We start from the raw sequence: 24,026 nt of genomic DNA on the forward strand, positions 1-24,026 counted from the left end.
GGGTCCCGGGGCGGGCTGCGGGCTGCAGAGCGGCGGACGATGCAGCGGCGCTGTAGGAGCGGGAGCGGCGGGCGGCGGAGGCGGAGGTGACGCGCCGCGGCGGTGGCGGCGGGCCGACGGCCATGCAGCGCTCGCGGACGGCCGCGGACGACGCGGCTCTGCTCCTGGCCGGGCTGGGCCTGCGCGAGCCTGAGCCGACCGTCGACTCCCCGGGGCGCGTGCGGCGCGGGCCTCGGGCCGCGGACGAGGCGGCGCCCGCGGCGGCCCGCAGAGGCAAGGGCGGCGGCGGCGGTGGTGGCCCCGAGGCCTCGCCCGACGTCCCCAGCCGCCCCGAGCGAGGCCCGCGCGCCAGCCTGGCGGGCTCGGACGGCGGCAGCGCGCGCTCCAGCGGCATCAGCCTGGGCTACGACCAGCGCCACGGCCTCGGCCCCGGGCCGCCGTCGGGGGGCAGCGCGCGATCCAGCGTGTCCAGCCTGGGCTCCCGCGGCTCAGCGGGCACCTATGCCGACCTGCTGCCGCCCGGCGTCGGCCCCGCGCCCGCCCGCTCTCCGGAGCCCGCCCCGTTCCCGCTGCCGTCGCTGCCGCTACCCCCGGGTCGGGACGGTGGCCCGAGCGCGGCCGAGCGGCGGCTGGAGGCGCTCACGCGGGAGCTGGAGCGCGCGCTCGAGGCGCGCACGGCGCGAGATTACTTCGGTGAGCGCGCGGGCCGGGGTCCGGGGGTCTGGGTCCGGGATGCCCTAGGCGCGTATTGGGTCTGTTCTCCAGCCACAGATGCGGAGGTGTTCCGCGCGCGCTTCCTAACTTGAGGCGGGAGAAGCGGGGGATCCAAACAAAATCAGGTTGATTGGCAAACTAAACTATTTTCTGTACACTTAAAAAAAAAAAAGATTTACTTAAGAGACAAGGTCTCACTGTGTATAGCTCTGGCTGGCTTGGAACTCGAAGAGCTCTTCCAGCCACTACCTTCCCAGTGCTGGATTGGAGACATGGGTTGGCAAAATTTAGTTATGTGTACGTGAGTGTACCCTAGGAGGCCAGAAAAAGGTGTCAAATCCTTTGAAACTGGAGTCACAGACGATTGTGAGCAGATACCGATGCTGGGAATGGAATTCGAGGCTTCTGCGAGAGCAGTAAGCGCTCTTAATTGCTAACCCATCCTTCAGCCCCTTTTGCTGGGCGTTCTTCTTCATCCTTAGCATCGCTCCTGCTCACCCTACTAATGCTTGATGAGGAGCAGAAGGGAAGTCTCCCTCCCCTTCCAATTGTGTGAGCCATGGTTAGGGAGAGAGAGATGGGATGTCCTAGGGACCCCTGAATCCGTGTGACAGATGCTTCAGTGCTCGTGGTGGCTGCAGGTAGGACCGTGTGAGGCCACAGGACTAAGCCAGGGACGCCAGGCTGCTCTGGGCTGAGTCGTATATACTGGATATTTCCTAAAGGAATGCTGGGCTAGGAGTTTAGCTCCATGGTAGAGCACTTGCCTAGAGTCCTCAAGGTCTTGGGTTTGTTCCCCAGCAAGGCAAAACAGAACCACACAAACCAGCCACTCACCGCTGAGTACACAAAGGAAAAGTCCAGACTGTAGCCGATTTGGTACAAGCCTGTAATCCCAGCCTTGGGAAGTTGGAATAGTAGATAGTTTGAAGTTCAAAGCCAGCCTGGTCTGCATATAGTTCCAGACCAGTCAAGACGACGTAACAAGACCTTGTTTCAGAAAGGACAACAGAAAATGGATTTTATACCAGCAAATACCAAAGAAAGGAAATAAGATTCACAGCAACCCAGGCAAAGGAATAACACGCATCAGCCCAACAGCCTCTGAGGGCTTTCCTTGCCTCAATACTTAGGGCGAATCAGGGTAGAGGACGTGAGGGTGTGCAGGGTTAGAAAGCATGAGACAGGCCTGTCATATTTCTAGCCTCAGGCCAGCAAAACTAGAAGTTCTAGGTGGCTTTGAAGTAGATCTTGGGGGAGTAGAGGCTGTCTCTTAGCAGGTCGGGTGGCTGCATTCTGGGACAGAGGAAGGTAGTGAGGTTATGGGAAGGTTGTAACCCAGTGTGGGTCAACATCAGGGGTGTGTGTGGGCTAAAGGGTTGGTCTGTCTTTGCGATAAGGTGCTTGGTTCGATGTGAGAAGGCAGGATGGAAGTCGTGGTTTAGCAGATGTGGTGACTGCTGGTAGTAGGCTGAGTGGGAGACGGACCTCCTGTAGGGGACATCTGCAGGGGACACTCCCTGCTCTTGGTCGGCATCTGGCCCCTGCACACTTGGAGGCTGGGCGTTAACTATCTGTTGGCCCCATGGGTCTGTGTATTCCTCTGGGTAGGTAATGCTAATACTGGGTAGTAAGGGCACTGATGACCAAAGTCTGCAAGAGGGCTCAGCTTCCAAGCGTTTAAGCCGCATAGGAGACTGAGCTGGCTGATGATAGAGGGTCCCCTCAGAGTCAGGTCTCCTCTAGTACAAACTGGTCTAGAATGAGCTCTTCAGCTAGGAATAGCCTTATCTCTGTCTTCACCCCAAGTGCTGGGATTACAGGTGTGCGTCACCACAGCCAGATAATGGAGTGAAGAGCAGGTGGAAGCTGGGGCTTCATGCATGGTAGGCAAGCACTCTCAATTGAACCTTAGCCCCAGTACCCCCATTTTCTGAGATAGGGTCTCACCCTGTCTACCAATGTGACCTCCAGCTAATGTTCCTGAGTGTTGGGACTGCAGGTATGAGCCACCACCACACCTTGTCTAAGGGCCACCCCCAAACCCCAAGCCAAAAATAGTTGTTTTTGGTTGTTTTTTTTTTTTTCTGGCTCTTAGAAATATGAGCAGTTTTGCATGAGCTGTGTATCTGATGACAGTTGATGTTTTTGAGCTACAAAAAAACAGCAGTTTCCATGTGTGGTAAACACCTGTAATCCAAACACTGGGCAGATTGAGGCTGAAGGTTGTGCTACAGAATGGGACCTGAACAGCAAGACAGAGAGCAAAAATGTTATCAGTTTTCTTGTTGGTTTGTTTTTTAATTTAAAGACCAGAGCCTTAGCCCAGGCTAACCTTGAGCTTTTCCTGTTTCTGCCTCACCAGTGCTGGGACTATAGACGTTCGCCCCCCTATCCAGCTATATCCAGCTTGCAATTTAAAAAGAAATTCAAATCTTGTTGGCGGTGCTAGCTCACACCTTTAATCCCTCACTGGGGAGTTAGAGGCAGGCGGATCTCTGTGAGTTCAAAGCCAGTCTGGTCTGCAAGAGCTAGTTCTAGGACAGCCAGGGTCACACAGAGAAACCCTTTCTTGAAAAAACAAAATTTCAAGTCTTTCAACCTGAATAACTACCCCTTACAGAAGGAAGTCTGGCCTTTATGAACCTCGTCCGCAGTGTGTTCCCAGGCTGCGCCATCTCATTAGGGCTGCTTCTGCTGACCTCTAGGTACTCTGTGCCCTTATTCCTGTCTCTGGAACTTTGCCTTCTCCCCCTCGGCTGCCATTAGGAGGCTAACTGCCCTCTGCTGTGAGGCTCCGAGGGCCACACCCTGTCTGCTTCTCTTAGCATCCTTTAGTTCTGATTCCTGTTTGATTCCCTACAGGACCCCTACTCTGAGTTGCTAGACTGGCACTCCCCCACACTGTTATTCTGTCTGACTGTGAGGGGTTTGGAGAAAGCCCCTGGGACCGGGATTATTATTATTTTTTACTATTTTGACAATCACATGCGAGGGGTGAGGAGGTTGCATGAATGCTGAGGTGTGTATAGAGGTCAGAGACCAACTTGTGGGTTCTTTCCCTCTACCCTGTAGGTTTTGAGACTTGAACCCAGGTTCAAGCCTTAGCTGCATACCCTCTGAGCCATTTCTCTGGCCCTGGAGTAATTTTTGTTCTTTAACCTCAGTGGTTTTCAGGACTCTTGTTCCCCTTAGCCTCAGTCAGTTTGCTTTTCTATTCTCTCAGCAGCCTTCTGGTCTCCTGCCGCCCATCCCGCTTCCTACCTCACTCCGAGCACTGAGGTTCCTGTTCCTCCCTCCATGCTTTCTGTCTACGGCCAGCCTCATTCTCCTGCCATCTGAGAGGGTAACAGGCTTCTCTGTAGCCTCTTCCACCCTCAGACTCTCTCTTTCCGTTGGCCCCTTTCTTTCAGTTGTAAGTCTGTAGAAGGGTCACACACGTGCACACAGGGACAGGGCTGGTGAGATGGCTCAGTGGCTAAAGATGCAACGTGCTCCCAAGCCTAGCTTCCCAAGTTTGATGCCTGGAACCCACATACATGGTGGAAGGAGAGAATTGACTCCTGCATGCTGTCCTCTGACCACCCGTGTACCAAAGCATGCACATATATGTGTGTGTACATGTATACAAATAAATATTTCTTAAAAAGCATAAATTAACTTTCAAACCCATATGGCCATAGAGCCCCTCTGTCCTTTCATCTTGCCTTCCTCCCATCCCAGATTTGCTCATTCCCTCCTTCTCCCTCATTTCTGAGGTGTCCTGTGCCCTGGGGTCACTTTTTTTTTCCTGAGGCAGAATCTTGTTCTTTAATTCAGGCTGGCCTAGAACTTTGCTGAGCTTTCTGATCACTGAGATTGTAGTGATATACCACCCCAATTGGTCATTCTAAAGTATGTTTTTATTAAAGCAATCTGGGTACATACAATATACACCAAACTTAATGCACCATAGGGCCTTCCCTTTCTGTATACCTTTTCGTCTCTCTTTTACTTTTTTGGTTTTTTTTTAAATTTTTTAAAGATTTGTTAATTTTATATGTATAAATATTTTGCCTACATGTATGCATATGTACCACGTGTGTTCCTGGTACCCACAGAGGCCAGAAGAAGTGTCAGATATCTGGCACTGGCACGAATGATTGTGAGCATCCCCATGAGTCGTGGGAATTGAGTCCCAGCTGTCTTCTTCAAGAGTGAGCAGCCAGTCAGCCAGTGTTTTTAACCACTGGGCCATCTCTCCAGATCCTTATTTTTAGTTTTTGAGACAGCGTTTTGTTATTGTAGCCTTGACTGGTCTGGAACTTACAGTGTAAACCAGGCTGGCCTCAAAATCACAAGGATCTGCCAGCCTCGGCCTCCCCACCCCCACCTTCCAGTGTTGACTGCTGTAATTCAGTCAAGTAAATGGTGAGGTCTGATTCTCATGGCTGGTGGAGGAGTGAGAAGACGGAAGGAAGAGAAGTCCGGCAGTGTGTCGGGGTGGGTTGTTGGGGCTTGGATAGCATGCCAGTTACATGGTGAATCAGGACTGAAGGAAAATTAGGGAACAAGCCAGGTGTGGTAGCGCATAGCCATTATACCTGCTATTTAGGACACAGGTTGAGAGTGTTTGAGCCCAAGCTAGTGGCAACATAAAGAAGACCAGATGAGATAAGTCAGTGCTAAGACATGTTCTGCTAAGCCTGACAACCTGAGTCCATGGTGGTGGTCCAAAGGCACGGTCCAGGAATACCTAAGAGCTCCCATCTTTTGTTTTTTTGAGGCAGGGTCTTTTACCAGCCCTGGCTACCCAGGAACTTGCCTGCCTCTGCCTCCAGAGTGCTGGGATTAAAGGCCCGGCCACAACACCTTCTCCAACAATGCCACACCTCTTACTGCTTCCCAAACAGTTCCACCAATAGGGACCAAGTATTCAAACATGAGTCTGTGAGGACTATCTCATGCAAACCACACAGAGATGCTGAGTATCTGAAGGGAGCACCCTTTTCGATCTCCGGGAAGGCTGGACTAAAAGTGCACAAGGCTTGGAGCCAGGCATCCTTCTAACACTGCTGGTCAGTCCTGTTTTTTCCCCCATCTGACCTCCTGAGGTGGTCCCAGTTCCAACCTGTGTTCCTGCATCCCTGCATAGAAAGCTCTGTCCGGGTGGTGGTGGGGGACTGGGAGATGGCTCAGAGGTAAAGAGCACTGGCTGCTCTTCAGATGTTCTGAGTTCAATTCCCAGTAAGCACATGTTGGCTCACAACCATCTGTAATAAGATCTGGTGTCCTCTTCTGTACTGCAGGAATACATACAGGAAGAACCCTGTATACATAATAAAAAAAAATCTTAAAAAAAAAAGAAAGAAAGCACTGTTCGTTCAGTTTATGGTGTAAAGACTGTAGAGGGACTGTCCTTCGCCATCCTGTGTAAAAATCACCACCTCTGATGTGTGCGCATGAGGGGCTGGTTCACACTTGTCAGGTGTGAGCCACTAAGTTGAAGCTCTAGCTTTTAGACTTTTGTATTTATAGACCAGATCTTTCCATGGAGCCCAGATTGACCCTGCACTTGAGATGTACTACTTCAGCCTCTCTAGTGCACAAATGGATGGCATGTGTCAATATACCTGGCCCTCTAGATTTAGTCCTTTGTTTTTGTTTTGTTGGAGATGAGGTCTTACATAGCCTATGCTGGCCTCCAACTCTCTGTGTAGCTGGCCTGTCTTTCAAGTGTTGGGGTTATGGGCATGTGCCACCATACTCAGCTATCCTAGATTTTTAAAAATAGATTCTTTGTAAAATTTTTACTTATTTTTACTTTTTATATGTATGTGCAGTGACTGCAGAAGCCAGAAGAGGGTGTTAGATCCCCTGGAACTGGAGTTACAGGTGGCTGAGCCACCATGTGGGTGCTGGAAAGTACTTTTAACCACTGAGCCATCTCTCCAGTGCTGATTTAGTCTTTTCGTTTTTGACTGATTTGTTTTATGTTTGTGAATGTTTTGCCTGCCTGTCCGTATGTATATGTGTGCACCACTTGCATGCCTGGTGCCCTCAGAGAGTGAAAGAGGGCACCGGATCCCCTGAAACCGGAGTTGTGGATGGTCATGAACAAAGTGGGTGCAGTGATGCAAGAACAGCCAATGCTCTTAACCGCGGAGCCACCTCTCCAGTCCCTTGAGCTCTTCTTCTTCTTTTTTTTAAAAATATTTATTTGTTTTTAACATCCCAACTGCAGTTTCCCTTCCCTCCTCTCCACCCAGCCCCTCCCCTCACTCCCCGTTCCCATTCCCTGTCTACTCCTCCACTTCTCTGTTTCTCTTCAGCAAAGGGAGCCTCCCATGGACATCAGCCCACCATGGCATGTCAAGTTGCGGTAAGTCTAGGCACCTCCTGTCCTATTAAGGCTGGACCAGGCGACCCATTAGGAAAAGGGCCCCAAAGCAATGAGGGTCAGCGACTGCCTCTGCTCCCGCTGTCAGGAGCCCCACAAGAAGACCAAGCCACACAACTGCAGCACAAGTGCAGACGGCCTAGGTCAGTGCCCTGCAAGTTCTCTGGAGGGCGGTTCAGTCTCTGTGAGGCCACATGAGCCCAGCTTGGTTGACTCTGTGTGTTTTCTTCTGGCGCCCTTGACCCCTCTGACTCCTACAGTCCTTCTCCCTCCTCTTCCTCAGGATTCCCTAAGCTGTGTCTAATGTTTGACTGTGGGTTTCTGCATCTGTTTCCACTTTGATCTATTTGGGGGTGGGGGTGGGCTGAGGACTGAACTCAGGTCCTTGCACTTGCCATGCAAGCGCTCTCCCATTGAGCTAAATCCCCAACCCTGATCTGTCCTTTTTTATTTTATTCTTTATTCCTTTATTTCTTTGGTTTTTCAAGACAGGGTTTCACTGTAGCTTTGAGCCTGTCCTGGAACTAGCTCTTGTAGACTAGGCTGGCCTTGAACCCACAGAGATCCGATCCACCTGCCTCTGCCTCCCAAGTACTAGAATTAAAGGCATGCACCACCACTGCCCGGCTCTGTTCTTCGTTTAATGACTTACTTATTTTTATTTTATGTTCCTTACTGTTTTGTCTGTATGTATGACCGTGTGTAGGTGTCAAATCCCCTGGAACTGGAGTTATGGATAGTTGTAAGCTTCTGTATGGATCCTGGAAATTGAACCTGGGTCCTCTGAAAGAACAAACAGTGGGTGTTCTCAGCTGCTGAGCCATCCCTCCATCAGTTCTTAATGAGCCTTACTTTTCTCCCTCATATTTGTTTCCGTTTGACATTATCATTGTCATCATTATTGTTATGGTTTTTTGTTGTTGTGTGAGGCAGGATCTCCATATAGACCCCTGGCTAACCTTGGCCTGGAGCTCTGAGCTATCGATTCTTTTGCCTTGGTCTCCTGAGTGCAGGGTCATAGGCGTGCATCATCCGACATGAACCCCACTCATCTGACATCCTGTGACTTCTGCCGTGTGGCTCTCCTCTGGAGCAAGCACATGGCCCTTGGGGCTGAAGATTTTTCTGCACTACATTTTCTCAACAAGTATGCATGCCTTTAATCCCAGCACTCGGGAGGCAAAGGCAGGTGAATCTCTGAGTTCGAGGCCAGCCTGGTCTACAGAGTGAGTTCCAGGACAGCCAGGACGACATAGAGAAGCCCTGTCTTGAAACGCCTTCCCCCTCCAAAAAAAGAAAAGAAAAGAAAAGGAAAAAAAGAGAAGTAGTGTGCTAACAGGCAGCAGGCTTTGTGCATAGAGAATATTCGAACTTTGTTCAGCCGAGGAAGGGTACCTGTCCAGGACAATGATGCCCTTGAGTGTACCTTTGTGGGGTCAGAAGGTACATATTTATTTTGAAGAGTGGGCTTTGATTCCGAGGCAGTAGGAGGGTTGTCTTACTCAGTCTGAGGTGGAGGGGCGTGGAGTGCCCTTTCTAGGTCTGGTGCTCATGGTCATAGCTGATGGCTGACTTCCTCAGGGCTCTGCCTCTACCGGTGCTCTGTGAAGCTCTTTGAATGCTCAGGCAGCAGTAGCTGCCCCTACGTGCTGCCCGTATTCACTGCCTTTCTCGTCACGGGGACCAGCTCCCTGACTGAGGCCACTTAAAGGAGGCTGGTGCCCATCATGGCGGGAGCATGGGGGCAGCGCCTCCCATCTCTGCGGAATTGGGAATCAGAACATTGCGCAAGAGCAGAGTTGAGCTACAACCTTCCAGACCTGCCTCTAGTGGCCTCTGCCCACCAGCCAGGTGCTTAAAGCACAGACACATTCAGCTTCCAGCAGGGTCCTTGTGGCTGAATGTTAGACTGGGGATTTGGTGGTACTGTCGATGGGGCCTGGCTGGCCCCCCAACTCCAGGACAGAGTACTAGCTTCTGCTCTCCTGCTCCTTCCTCACAGGCATTTGTATCAAGTGCGGGCTTGGCATCTACGGAGCGAGGCAGGCGTGCCAGGCAATGGGGAGCCTGTATCACACTGACTGCTTCATCTGTGACTCCTGTGGTAGGTAACAGCCCGACCCCACCCCCGCTGCCCCGGCACTCCCTCACACCCGTCTCAGGCAGAGGAAACACTCTGCTCTGGGATGGAAGGAGGCTGCTCACATTCTCCCTATGCACACGGCTCGTGACACCTTTCTGGGCTTGGCCTGTCTGAGAGGTGTGGGTCTGAGGAAGGAGCAATGGAACAGACGAGGGGCCTTTTGCCGGCTATCAGAAAGGCTTCTCTTTGGTCTGCCTGGAAGGGATAGGGGCATGGATGAGGGGGCTTGTACTACCTGAACATGAGGTTAATATTTGTAAATGTATTTTAGATGTATTTCTTTTATGTGTGTGAATGTTTTGCCTACGTGTATGTGTGTACCATGTGTGCCTGTTGGATCCCCTGGTACTGCCGCTGTGAATGGATGACTGAGTCACCATGTGGGTGCTGGAAATTGAAGCTGGGGCCTCTGTAAGACCAGCCAGTGCTCTTAACTGCACTCCACATGGGATATTTCCATAGTTTATTTTATCACAGTAACATACATGGGATCCAGGCAAAGAAAGGCTATTTTTTTCTAGAGCCTGTAATACTGGCATTCAGGGGACCGAGGCAGAAGCAGAGTTCAGAGCCAGCCTCAGTGATGTAGAGATCCTTCCTGAAAAAGAAACAACCCAACTGCTCTGTGTCTAAGGCTGTGCTGCCATTCCTCACATTCCCCATCCCTCTGGTTAAGTCGGTAATCCACATTTATCTTATTCCTGATGAATAAATGTTGTCTACACAGAATCAAATCAAGTGCACTATGGTTAGTTCTCCTTTTTATTTTTTTTTCTTTTTCTTTTTCTTTTTTTTCTTTCTTTCTTTTTTTTTTTTTTTTTTTGAGACAAGGTTTTTCTGTGTAGCCTTGGCTGTCATGGAACTTACTGTGTAGACCAGTAGACCAGGCTGGCTTCTGCTTCTGTCTCTCGAGTACTGAGATTAAAGGCATGCATCACCATGCCCGATTTAGATTTATTTATTTTTTTTAATAAAGGCAGGGGTGAGGGTGGGGAGCAGGGCAGGAGAGGGCTCAGTCAGTAAAGTGCTTGCTGCACAAGGATGAGAACCTGAGTTTGAGCTCCAGCATCCAGGTAAAAAGCTGAGTGATCTAGCCAGTCGGTGAGCTCCAGGGTCAGGGAGAAACCCTGTTTCAGAGAATATGTGGAGGGCAGTCAGGAGAGACACCCAGTGTTAACCTCTGGCTTCCACAAGCCCATGCACACACACATTTAATTTTGCCTTGTTTAACTGTAACCTCAGACTTTTTTCTCAAATGTGATCTTCAGTCAGGCTTTTTGCAGAGCTGCTGCCAGGAGCCTGATCGGCCTGAACCCTGCCGTCTAGACTTGTATGGGAAACGGGTTGTTTGCCTTGTGGTGCACAGTCTCTGGGCTGAACTCACTGCTCCCTGGAGGATTTTAGCCACAGATAACTGGGAAGCTCCTGGGGACTGAGGCTGACCTGTTCTCAGGCTGGACTGCCAGTGGGTCCGGCTGTCAGCAGCCCTTTTAGCCCCTGGATTTGCTTTATCCTGAGGGCAACTGCTCTCACAAGAGTGATTTTTCTTTTTAATCCATGCCGCATGTGTGAGTAGTGTACTCCTCCTGCCTGCCACACGGTAGTCCATTGTGTGATCAGACCACAGCTTGTTTCTCCATGTAATCTCTCCTAGACACTAGACACACTAGACCGTGCTGCGAACTCCCTTAGAGTTCATCCGTGCCTGGGTTTTCACTTCTCCTGGGTATATTGCAGGGAGTGGGATTTTGGGGTCATAGGGTATGCGTGTGTGTAACTTCATAACTGCCAAATTGTCTTCCCAAGGAGCTGTAGCATTGACAGTCCCCTAGAAACCTAAGAGCTGCAGTGCTCTGCACATTTGCCAACCATTGGTGCTGTTGTCTTTCCGAGTAACTGTTTTGCTGGGTGCATCTCATCGTGAGTTTAATAATGCATCTTTCCCAGTGAGCATCTTACTGTTTGCTTTTTGGCCGTTAATATTTCTTTTCTTTGAAAAATACATTTTTATTATGTATTTGTAAGTGTGTGTGCAAGCATGCATGCATGCATGTGTGTACATGTGCTTGCATGTGTGTCGGGAGGTGGGACAAAACTTGCAGGAGTCAGTTCTCTCTTCCCCGGTGTGGTTCCAGGGACCAGACTCACGTCGTCAGATGTGCAGCAGGCATCTTTGTTGCTGAGACATCTTGCCAGCCTAATACATATTTTTTGGAGAAATCTGTTCAAAGTTTTTGCCTGTTATAAAATTGGGAGTCTCTCTCTTCTCTGCCCCCAGACAGGCTTTCTCTGTGTAGCCCTGACTGTCCTGGAACTCATTCTGCAGACCAGGCTGGCCTTTAGCTCAAAGAAATCCTCCTGCCTCTGCTTCCTGAGTGCTGGAACTAAAGGCATACACCACCACAGCCCGGTCAGGATTTTTCTTGGGGGAGGTATTTTTTAATTATTGTGCGTGTATTTATGTGTTTGTGTGTGTTTGTCTCACTGAGTGGAAATTATGTATATGTGAAAACATGTGCCCAAGGACCCCAAAGGTGTCCTGTCCTCTGGAGCTGGAGTTCTTGTGGGTGCTGGAAACTGAACGCAGGTTCTCTGCAATAATAGTACATGCTCTTAACCGCTGAGCCATCTCTCCAGCCCCCCTCTTTGTGTGATTTTTTTTAAAAGCTATTTTAGTGATGCTTTTGTTAAGAAATGTTCAATTTTGACTAAGCCCAATTCACCAGTTTTTGTGTAACGGGATTGCAGGTCTGAGCAACCACACTCAGTTGAAGTTGTGCTTGTGTTTAGGTTGATAACAATTTTATATTAGAGTTGTACGTGTGCAGAGGTCAGCCCCAGGTGGTGTTTCTTGGGAACCTTTTGTTCTAGGATCTCTCACTGGGCCTTGATGCTTACCAATTAGGCTAGTGTAGCTGGCCAGCAAGCTGCAAATACCCCATCTCTACCTCCACAACCCGGGAACTGTAAGGGTGTGCCACTGGGTTTTTATGTGAATGTTGGGGACTGAACTCAGGTCCATGTGTGTGTGAGTGCTTCGATGACAGCCACCTCCCCAGCCTGCCTTATCACTTTTGTATTGATTTCTACAAAAAATAAATGCTGAGATTGGGCAGCATTTGCAAATGGACACAGTTGGTGTGAGCTGGAAAGGATTTGGACCCTCTTTTTTTTTTCTCTCTTTTTTTTAAAGATTTATTTATTATGTATACAGTGTTCTGCCTTTAGGTCAGAAGAGAGCACCAGATCTCACAGAGGGTTGTCTTGTAGTTGCCAGGAATTGAACCCGGAATCTTTGGAGAGCAGCCAGTGCTCTAAACCTCTGAGCCATCTCTCCAGTCCCCAAGCATGCCACTTTTCATGGTGATGACAGAAAGCATGTACTTCTGAGTCAGAGTCTTCAAGCTCACTCACTTCTCATTCTGCTTGATCCTAGACTATCATGGGATGGCACGTGATCCTGGGAGATTCTGAGTGCTCTGACTATGTGGCAACCATTAGAAACCTCAATAGAATTAGGAATTATAATTTTTTTTAAAGATTTTATTTATTTATTATGTATACAGTATTCTCAGTATTCTGTCTGAATGTATGCCTGCAGGCCAGAAGAGGGCACCAGATCTCATTACAGATGGTTGTGAGCCACCATGTGGTTGCTGGGAATCGAACTCAGGGCCTTTGGAAGAGCAGGCAGTGCTCTTAACCACTGAGCCATCTCTCCAGCACGGAATTATGTTTTTTTTTTAAATTTTTTAATTTAATTTTATTTTTTTGGAATTACAATTTTTTTTAAAAATTGTTTTAGAACTGGAATCTTTGTGATGCTTAGCATGACCTCAGACTTCACAGTTGAAGCAGTCTTCCTGCCTCAGTCTCTGGGGCAGCTGAACTTCCAGAAGCCCCAACAGGAGAACTCCCTGACCCTTGTCCCAGAGGCACATCTTGTCTGTAATGCTGGACAGCAAGCAAACTCACCACTCCCCCCACGGGAGATAGATGCAGTCTGTCTTCTGAGTTCACTCTGTGAGTAAACTTGCAAAAGAATCTAAACTGAGAGCTGCCAGCCTTTACCTGCAAGATATGTGGGATGGTTTGGGAGTTGGCTTCCCAACACGCTTCCTTTACCTGTGTCTTCTTGGATTTCTCAGGGCCAAGCCTGGTTTTATAGTATACAGGGCTGTACACATAATTCCCTAAGTTTATCCCTTAGTGTTGCTTTCCAGCTCCATGCTGTTACCAGTATAATTTCCATTTCTGTATGTATGTGTGTGTATGTATGTACGTATGTATGTATGTATGTATGTATGTATCCATCCATCCATCCATCTGGTGTGTGTTGTGTGTACATGTGTGCATGCATGCATGTATGTGTGTTTTTAATGTCAACAGAGGCCAGGAAAGTGTGTTCCAAGATCCCTTGGAGCTGGAATTACAGCTAGTATGGGCCACCTAATGTGAGTCTTGGGAACCTAACTTGGGTATTTGGCAAGAGTGATGTGCAATCTTAACCATGAGCCATCCTCTTCTCCAGCCTCATAAATGTAGTTTTAAAATGGTAACTTTGCTTGGTGGTGGCGGCATATGTCTTTAATCCTGGCACTTGGGAGACAGGCAGGTGCATCTCTGAGTTTGAGGTCAGCCTCGTCTACAAAGCAAGTTTTAGGACAGCCAGGGCTACACAGAGGAACCCTGTCTCAAAAACAAAAACAAAAACAAACAAACAAAAAACCCAAAAAACTTGTAGCTTCATATTCCCAATATTTGTTGCCAGAATAAAAATGCATTTGACATTTGGTTTTCGTATGCTGGCCATCTATCCTGTCCTGCAATTACAGTAAACTTAGGGTTAGTGGTTTACTAATAGTTTTCTCTATAACACAATCATGCCATCTATGACTGCAGATAGTGTTACTTCTTTCTAGTCTACATTAACTCTAATTTCACATATCTCATTATTGTGCACTGCCTAGAACTTCTAACACAAGATGGAATCATCTTGTTTTGTGGTTCTGGAATTCTATTCCAGACCCACACCCCAGCCCCTCACTGGAGATTCTAGGCAGGGCTCTACCACTGAGCCACACCTCCAGCCCTGAGGTTTTTTAGACAAGGTATTCCTATATATCTCAAGCTTGCCTTGAACTCCTACTGCGTCTGCCTTTTGCTATCTGAAATTACAGGTGTGGGCCACCATACTCTGCCACAAAACTGTTCAGAGGAAAGCTACTTAATATCTCACCTGGGTGCTTGATGCCACTGAGTGTTTTTCACAAGCACTCTCAGCAGGCTGAAGTTTCTGCTTATAGCTAGCAGCTCCTGGTGCCTCCTGCCGGGTGGCAGTGCCAGGTGAGCAGTGGAGGTAGAGGCAGTTGAGATAAAGGGAGAGGCATGGGGAAAGAGACCTTCCTGTATTTGCTTTGATTATAGTTTTGTTTACTGTTACAGTTTTTTTTTTTCCTGAAATATTGTTTTTGCTTAAGAGAGGCCAGGTTGACCTCCAGCTAGGCTTTGTAGCCAAGAATGACCTTGAACTTGAGGTTCCTGCGTCCACATCCCAAGTAGGATTGCAGGCATGTGCTACCACGCCTAACTTTATTGTTTGGTATCTCGAGGCAGGATTTACTTTATAGCCTAGGCTGTCCTCAGCCTTTGGGTCCTGCCTTCACCTATGGGATGCTGGGTTACAGGTGTGAGACACCATTCTGGCTTGACATGTTTATAACAGCAGCTCAGCATTAAAGGGATGTTTAGAGGGGGCTGGAGGGATGGCGCAGCAGCTAAGAGCATGTCTGTTGCACTTACAGAGGTCCTGAGTTCAATTCCCAGTAACCACATGATGGCTCACAACCATCTGTGATGAGATCTGTGTACATGCAGACAGAACACTCATAAATAAATATTTAAAGCAAATGAAGGGGTGTTTGGAGATGTCCAATGTTCATTTTCTCATTCGTGGGCGGTGAGTACTGCCGCTCAAGCCAGACTCTGTCCCTGGTGTCAGCTTCCATTACCCCCTCCTCCCTTCCCCTCCAGGGAGACGGCTCCGCGGGAAGGCCTTCTATAACGTGGGTGAGAAAGTGTACTGCCAGGAGGACTTCCTGGTGAGTCTGCACTGTGTTGCTGGCCAAGCTGGGTGGGAGCAGGGGCGGGACCCTCCTTCGGACTCACATGCAGACCTGAGGCCAGCGACAGTGAGTGCCCATTTGTCACGTGACGTCCTGGATCCTGTGTCCCCTCTCAGTACTCCGGGTTCCAGCAAACTGCTGACAAGTGCAGCGTGTGTGGACACCTTATCATGGAGATGGTGAGAACCTCCCTGTGACCTGGAGTCCCCCACCCTCTGCTGCTCCAGACCATTGGCGGGTCCCTAAGCCACGACCTCTAGGGGGCAGTGCTGTGTCTCCTGCCCATGCTGACCTTTTGGTGCCTCCCCCAGATCCTGCAGGCCCTTGGCAAGTCCTACCACCCTGGTTGCTTCCGCTGCTCAGTGTGTAACGAGTGTCTGGATGGCGTTCCCTTCACCGTGGACGTGGAGAACAACATCTACTGCGTTAGAGACTACCACACGTGAGTCTTCCTTGCTGAAGAAGCAGTGTGGGCCGCAGCGTGGCCTCCCCAGCTCTCTTTCCTGCATACCTCTACCTCTTTGGTCCTGGCCTTTTTTCCTCTTTCTGCCCTCATGTTTTCTCTGCATTTGGGGTAGGGACAGCTCTGATTTTGGTGACAGGAGCAGAAAGATGGGACTCCTTATATTTTGGTAGGATACATCAGGAAAGAACCTGGAGGTGGTATCAGTAACTATTATGTTTCCAGAATATGTTTCCATATGCTGGGGAGCAAGTGTTCCAATTCATGAGCCTGGGGATGGTTCCCAGTGACGCCATAAGGGCAGGGCAGGGACATTTGTGATTCCTGGTCTCTCTTCTGGGGCCTTACCTGACCGTTCCCTGTCATTGGGCCTTTTCCTCCCAAGGAGAAAGCCCTGGTGTTACGTGGGCAGCCATGTTATGGTGGCTCCAGGCTTAGGCCTCAGAGCCTTGGGTCTCTGTTGCTGCCGATTTTTGAGATTGGTGCCAGCATTTGTCCTTGGTACTCAGGGTGGAGCAGAAGTCTCCCCTAGGGCTGGCTTTAGTCTGGACATCGGGAACTAGAGAATGTGTAGGAGATGGCTGGAGGGAGCCTGAGGCTGTCCTGCAGGAGGGGGTGGGGGACAGATCGGAACTGTGTCAACCATTACTACCAAGAAGGCAGAAACTGCACACCCGCACACGTCCACACATGGGGTAGGCTGCCTTGGAGCTCTTGCGGTAGTTCCAGCCTTGTCCCTTTGCCTCTATGTTCTTACCTTCTCACGCCCACTTCCTTTATCCTTCCAGGGTGTTTGCTCCAAAATGTGCTTCATGTGCCCGCCCTATCCTTCCTGCCCAGGTAGGAACACTTCACCTGGAAGCAGAGGGTGCCCGATCCTGCCTGCTTTACCTCAGATCCTGGGCCATATTAGAAGTGGTCAAAGGTGGCCATGCTCTGCATTCCGCAGGGCTGAAGAATATAGAGGATGTTCATGCAGAGGGGTGGGGCAGGTGTACCCTGGATGCATTACAGGGAAGAGGTGGCCCTGATTTTTGTGACCCAGTGGCACTCTGCTCCATTACTTGTAACGGGAAGGGCTGCTCACCCTGCTGGTTCAGTTCTGCAGTGGATGTTGGGTAGCCTAGGGCTAGAAGAGCAGATAGGGAGGCCTTGGCCTGTGTAGCTCTCTGGGTCTTTCTGCATGAACAATATCTATTTAAGTCGGCTTCCTGAGGAAACATGGCTGGTACTGGGAGTTCCTGGCTCAGGAGAAGTAAAAATAGCATGCATGAGCCAACACCCATGTGACTTTCTTGCTGTCACATGCATATGTGTGACTCCAGTTGGGGAAGATGCAAGGCACATACACATCCCCTCTCGGGCACGTGCTGAAGTGACATGTCTACTCCAGGTGTCACAATGCAGAGAGAGGTGCTTTAATGGACAGGTCATAGTGCTTCAGTTCCAGGGAGCACACGTGTAACTCTACCTCTTTCTCTAGGGCTGTGAGACAACCATTCGTGTGGTGTCCATGGACAGAGACTACCACGTGGAGTGTTACCACTGTGAGGTGAGCCCGGGCCTCACACACCACGCTGCAGACCCTCCCCTGCAGACACTGTCACCCTCCACCCTAGACACTCTCTCTGTAGCTTCTGCTCCATACTCCCCCAGAAAGCCTTTTCCTTTCTTTCCACCCATGCCCATTTTTCGTTCAGACAGTCCCATTTTCACTAAGTGGGTATTGGATTTAGTAGAATAGACAGGAATTTAGAATTGGCAGTGTCCACATAAAGTGGTATGTTGCTGTTGAAGGGAGCTGTCAGAACCTTGAAAAACTATGGAAGGTTTCCTGGGGGAGGCGACACCCAGCCTAAGCTTTGAAGGGTGATAGGAGATAGGATGTGTCTCTCAGAATTCTAGCGGGGGATGATTATGCTGTCACTTCCTATAGTAAATACCGGAAGTCACCAACTTACATAGAAAAGGTTTATTTCAGTTTGGTTGTAGAGGTTTAATCCCATGATGATTGTTTGACGCCATTGCTTTGGGCCTGTGGTGTGACAGAGCTGCTCACCTCATAACTGGTAAAAGAACAAGAAAGAAGGTTTGGAGAGATCTTCGAGATGGCCCACTGTGTAAGGATACCTGCTACTGAGTCTTAGGGCCCACTTAGTGGTGGAAGAGACAGCTGATTTCTGCAAGTTGTCCTCACCTCCACAGGCATGCCATGGCGCCCACTTCACATACAAATAATACATGCAGCCAGGTGGTGGTGGCACACCTTTAATCCCAGTATTTGGGAGGCATGCAGATCTCTGAGTTCAGGCCAGCCTGGTCTACAGAGTGAAGGCTAGGACAGCCAGGGCTACACAGAGAAACCCTGTCTTAAAACCAAAACAACAACAACAACATCAATAATAATAATGATACATGTATTTAAAAAAAAGAGGTCAAGGATCTGGAGTCCCCTTGACCAAAGAACCAAAGCCTCTTTGGCAATTCAACCACCCCTCCCTCCATGGACAAGGGACCAAGCTTCACCTCCCCCACTTTCTTTGTTTGTGTGGTTCTTTGAAATAAGGTCTTACTGTGTAGCCCTGTGTAGTAAGCTTTCTCGTTGGACTTTCTTGGACCACCAGCCTGCAAATAGAGACACAGAGACTTCTTAATTATGAAAGCTTGGCCTTTATCTTAGGCTTTTCCCAATTAGCTCCCATAATTCAAATTAATCTGCTTATATTAATCTACATTCTGTCATGTACATGTAGCTTTTACCTCTCTTCCATTCTGTGTATCTGGCTTGCTCTGCCTCTCATTAGCATCTCCCTGCACCTAGATTCATCTTTCCCTGACTCCCCAGAAATCCTGCCTGTCCTCTCCTGATAGCTGTTGATCATTCAGTTCTCTATTAAACCAATAAGAAGACACCTTGGTGGGTTGGAGAGGTGGCTCAGTGTTTAAGAGCACTGCTCCAGAGGACATGGGTTCAATAACCAGTACCCATATGATGGCTCACAACTATCTGTACCTCCAGTTCCAGGGGATCCAACACCTTCAAACAAGCATATATATAACACCAAAGCATATGAAATCAAAAATAATGAAAAAGAAAGTACCTTGGGAAAGATAGATCTTCACAGTATACAAAAAGATTATCCACAACATTTCCCCATTTTTGTCTAAAATAAAGTTTTACTCTGTCTAACACAGTAAAACTATATATAGTAAGAACAATTATTCAGGCCAGGCAGTGGTGATGCACACCTTTAATCCCAGCACTCGGGAGGCAGAGGCAGGCAGATCTCTGTGAGTTTGAGGCTAGCCTGGTCTACAAGAGCTGGTTCCAGGACAGGCACCAAAGCTACAGAGAAACCTGGTCTCGAAATAAACAAGAACAATTATGAGATAAGAATTACATTCACAATGTTCAGTCCATTTGTATTTTGCATATTCAGAGAAAATATTATCTGTCTTGATGAGTTCAAAGTTTTATGCTTAAACCACTTTTTATCATAACATATTACCAATCTAAAAATCTTTTTAGACCTTAAAACATTTTCTTAGATGAGCAACTTAAGCTTTTGTAAGGTCTCTCAACCTTTATAAACTTTACATCTCTTTTGCAAGTTTTTTTTTTTTTAATGTGGTGACAAAGACAGTGAAACTAGTCTTCAACTCCCATCAGAGACCCAAGAAGGATAAAATATTACCTGAGTAAGCAGGAAGTGCAGAGCAGACAACTTTCAAAACTATAGAAATTACAGGAACAGCTGGCTGCCTGGACAGTCACCCAGGGCTCCTCTGCAATGTTGGAGCATCCATCGTTGGCCTAAAGGCCCAGCATATCTGACAGACTTTTCTGGGGAGCAGGAATTTTGAAGGACTGTCCTACCTTGTCTTGGCAAAGTCTGGCATTCATCTTTTGTGTCCTGTTTGTCTGATTTGGACAGCACACTGTCAGGCAAGGGCAGTTTCTTGTCCAGTGGCTAACTTTGCCACACACACAAAAAAAAACTTCTTAAGGAGTTTCTTCAATGCCTGTTGTCTTCTATGAAGTAGATTAATGCTGCCAGGAGCAGATGTCTCTCATTGTCATAAAAAGGCTTATGTTAGGGGGCTGGAGAGATGGCTCAGAGGTTAAGAGCGTTGCCTGCTCTTCCAAAGGTCCTGAGTTCAATTCCCAGCAACCACATGGTGGCTCACAACCATCTGTAATGAGGTCTGGTGCCCTCTTCTGGCCTGCAGGCATACACACAGACAGAATATTGTATACATAATAAATAAATAAATAAATATTTTTTAAAAAGGCTTATGTTATTAAAACATCTTAAGTGTCATATTCTGGCAGCAGTGTTATTTTTAGCTTATCAATGTTCAAAGTCAACAAAGCAACATACAGGTTCCACGTGCTCTGTCTGTTTTCATCCTTACATGGCTACACACACACACACACATTACTTACTCTCTTTTTTTAAACTATATTCTATGACTGTCTATGTCCATTTTTTTCTCTTTCTTTAGCATTTAAGCACATTTTAAAGTATTTTGTACCTATTTAGAGTTTTTTTTTCGGCCTAAACCTGGCTTTCCTAACCATCCGCAGTGTTCTCTGACCAGGAGAACCAAAGCCCTCCTCTGTTTACTGAGAGTCCATCCTCAGGCTGGCAGGTAGCAGTGGGAGCTACGTTTACTATAGCAGCTCTGGGAAGTTGCTGACCACTTTCCAGAGTCCATGCAAGTGACAGCCAATTGCTGTATGTGCTCCCAGGGAGTCCCAGGTGGCCACGGTTGAAGTGACTGTTGGCTGACATGGCTTCTCTGTTCATGTGGTCATGATACATGTTACATGCCAAATATAACCACTTTTATTGTTTTATTAATAAATAAAGCTCAGGAGTCAGATATTAGGGTGTAAACCTGATAGATTCACAGAGTGACAGGGAAAAGGGTCAGCTGACCCCCTCCACCAGCGCAAAGTGTAGTAAGCTTTCTCATCGGACTTTCTTGGACCGCTAGCCCCCAAATAATGACACAAAGACTTCTTACTAATTATGAGAGCTTGCCTTAGCTTAGCCTTTCCCCCAAATAGCTCTTACAACTTAGATTAACCTGCTTCTATTAATTTATGTTCTGCCATGTGGCTATTACCTTTGTTCCATCTGTATGTCCGACATACTACGCCAGAGGCCTCTCTCTGGTGTCTGTGCATGGCCAGTATTCATCTTCTCTCCCCAGAAATCCTGCCTATTCTCTCCTGCCTAACTATTGGTCATTCAGTTCTTTATTAAACCAATCAGAAGACTCCTTGGCAAAGACATCTTCACAGTGTACTAAAAGATTATCCACAGCAGCTCTGGCTGTCCTAGAATTTGCTGTGTGTCTGCATTGGGACACACAGGTCCTGCGCACGTGGTTAGAACTCTTGCTGAGCTAGATCTCCAGTCTTTGGTTATTTTCATAGTCCAGGCTGTACTCAAGCCCAGTCTCCTACTGAGTTTAGTCTGCTAGATGTGTTCAGAATTTTATTCTCTTGTTTTTTTGAGACACAGTCTTGCTATGTAGTTCAGGCTGGCCTGGACCTTAACTTTCTTCCTCTGCCTCTGGAATCCTGTGATTATAGATATGGCTCTTGCTCCTGGATGTTGGCTGTTACTCTGTTGTTGTTGTTACTGAGTTTAAAGTTATGTTTGTGTGTGTGGGGGGAGGTATCCATATCCCTGTGTGGAGTGCAGAGTTGGAAATGGAGTTAAGAGGAGTCTGTGGGAGTCTGGCATGTTCTGTGGGTGCAGGGGTCTGAAGTGTGGTCTCCATGGTCAAGCAGCAAGCTCTTAGCACTGAGCCTTGTCTCCAGCCCTGCCGTGTTCTTAAGAAACAGAAGCTTGTGAAACTAGGTGTGGTGGTGCACACCGTTAATCCCAGCACTCGGGAGGTGCTGGTGAGAGGCAGGTGGGTCTCTGAGTTTGAGGCCAGCCTGGTCTACAAATCAAGTTCCAGGACAGCTAGGGGTATAGAGAGACCCTATCTCAAGCAACTAAAAAATAGAAACAGCTGGGCAGTGGTGGCACATGCCCTTTATCCCAGCACTTGGTAGGCAGAGCCAGGCAGATCTCTGTGAGTTGTTCCAGAACTGGCTCCAAAGCCAGTATAGCCTGTTAGTCTGAGCCTACATTTACTACCCATCCCTGTCCTTTTCCTGAGGCTGGACTTAATTCCAAGTCCTTGGGTGTCAGGACCTGTTATTAATTATTAATAAAACAATAAAAGAAGCGGGTATATTTGGCATGCAACATGTATCATGACCACATGAACAGAGAAGTCATGTCAGCCAACCATCACCTCAACCGTGGCCACCTGGGACTCCTGGGGAGCACATACAGCAATTGGCCAGGCAGTGTATCTGCCCCAATCCCGATGTTTCCTTGGTGAGGTTGACGTCTCCTGCTTACTGGTGCTCAGGGCTGTGTTTTTTCTTCTGCAGGATTGCGGGCTCCAGCTGAGCGGGGAGGAAGGACGCCGCTGCTACCCCCTGGAGGGGCATCTGCTCTGCCGCCGGTGCCACCTGAGGCGCCTGGGACAGGGCCCACTCCCCTCGCCGGCTGTGCATGTGACTGAGCTCTGAGAAGCAGCCATCCGGAGAGAAGGGTGACCCACGCTCCTGTCTTCTTCCCTCCGCCCGAGCTGCTGTCCCTTCCGCAGGGGCCGGACCCCCGCGTCAAACAAGCGACTTCTATTTATTCACCTTCCGTGCCTCAAGCCACTTCCCCTGCTGGGTTCCAGGATACCCGCACCCGGCAGCCTTGGGATAGGCCACCTTCCTCTGCCTGGCCTTAGCTCCCAGAGGCAGGGCTTGAAGGGCCTTGGTGCCATGGGGGAAGGGTGCCTTATTTGTGTGTGATCACAGCCAGGGCAGTGACACCTGGGAAACACCGGGTTTGGCCTTGATGGGTGTTTTCAGCCGCAGGTCTCTGCCTCTCTGGATCCCGACTTGGGGTGGTGCCTTTCTAGCATCCTCAGCCTCAGAAGACCCTGAGCGAATCCCAGGCACAGAGAGTGAGCCCACCAGGGCTCCCTGCGACCCCGGGGAGCATCTGTGCACACTGTATCTGGCTCTTCCACAAAACCATGTGATTTGACTTAAATTAAGTTCCCCCCCCTCCCGAGGATGTTTGCATTTTCTTTAAAAGAATATAGTTTTCTTCTAAAAACTTGGACCAAGTTGGTTGTTACCTTAGTCACGGCAGATTCGTGTGCACACACGGCCTGTATCATGTAGCTAGAGTGGCAGTGGTAAGAACACGGCCTGTACCATGTGGCTAGAGTCGCGGTGGTAAGGACATTTGTAGTTTTAACTGTTTTTCCACGAATTCTGGAATATCGCCACATCTGGTTCAGATTTCAGTGTGGGGTGGAGTGTCAGAATCTTATGGAAAAGGACCTTGTGAGCTTCAGGCAGGGCAGACGTAAATTAGATTTTCTTTGGAGAGAGAGTACTTCCTGGGTGCTGTGAAGTACTGGCAAGATTTTGAAGCTGGTTAATGAAGACACTGAACCCATGCTTGTGTATGACCCTGGCCAGGATCCTTTGTTGTCAGTGCTGGGTGTGGCTTTGCTTTGGTTTTGTTAATTGTTTATTTCGAGTCAGGGTCTTCCTTTGTGGTAACCCAGGCTGGCCTTGAATCTCCAAGCCTCCTGTAAGAACCTCTGGAGCAATGTTTGTGAAAGCTTTGGCAGAACTGAACACTACTGTTGCCAGGGAAACCGAGGTTTCCCTTTTAGGGTTCTTCATCTCAATTTAAATAGTAATGGGCCAGGTAATGGTGGTGGCTCACGCCTTTAATCCCAGCCCTTGGAAGGCAGTGGCATGTGGATCCCTGTGAGTTCGAGGCCAGCCTGGTCTACAAAGCAAGTTCCAGGACAGGTTCCAAAGCTACACAGAGAAACCCTGTCTTGAAACACCAACAGAATAAAATGGACTCAGGGGGTCCTGAGTTCAGTTATCAGCAGCTACATGGTGTGTCTCAACCATCTGAAATTAGATCTGGTGCCCTCTGCTGGTCTACAGGCATACATGCAGGCAGAACACTGTATACACAATAAATAAATCTTTTAAAAAAGGACAATTTAGAGATTAAGGTAGGCAGTGCAAGTTAGGTGAGAATCCGAGCAGCTACCAGGAGAGATGAAGAAAAGGGTGAGCCTTCTAAGTTAGGTGAGGGT

At 48.7% G+C, this 24,026-nt stretch overlaps 1 protein-coding gene across 1 annotated transcript; it reads left to right on the forward strand.

Annotated features, from left to right (window-relative positions):
• On the forward strand, positions 1-23,020 carry Wtip (WT1 interacting protein). Its single transcript, XM_048448750.3, has 8 exons — positions 1-693; positions 9,096-9,197; positions 15,270-15,337; positions 15,478-15,540; positions 15,673-15,803; positions 16,613-16,664; positions 17,308-17,376; positions 22,288-23,020. The coding sequence occupies exons 1-8, from the start codon at positions 123-125 to the stop codon at positions 22,426-22,428; spliced, it is 1,197 nt and encodes a 398-aa protein (XP_048304707.3). The 5' UTR covers positions 1-122; the 3' UTR covers positions 22,429-23,020.
• The last annotated feature ends 1,006 nt before the right edge of the window (positions 23,021-24,026 follow it).

Source organism: Myodes glareolus, chromosome 1 (genome assembly GCF_982192425.1).
Source record: "Myodes glareolus chromosome 1, mMyoGla1.1, whole genome shotgun sequence".
Classification (NCBI taxonomy): Eukaryota; Metazoa; Chordata; class Mammalia; order Rodentia; family Cricetidae; genus Myodes; species Myodes glareolus.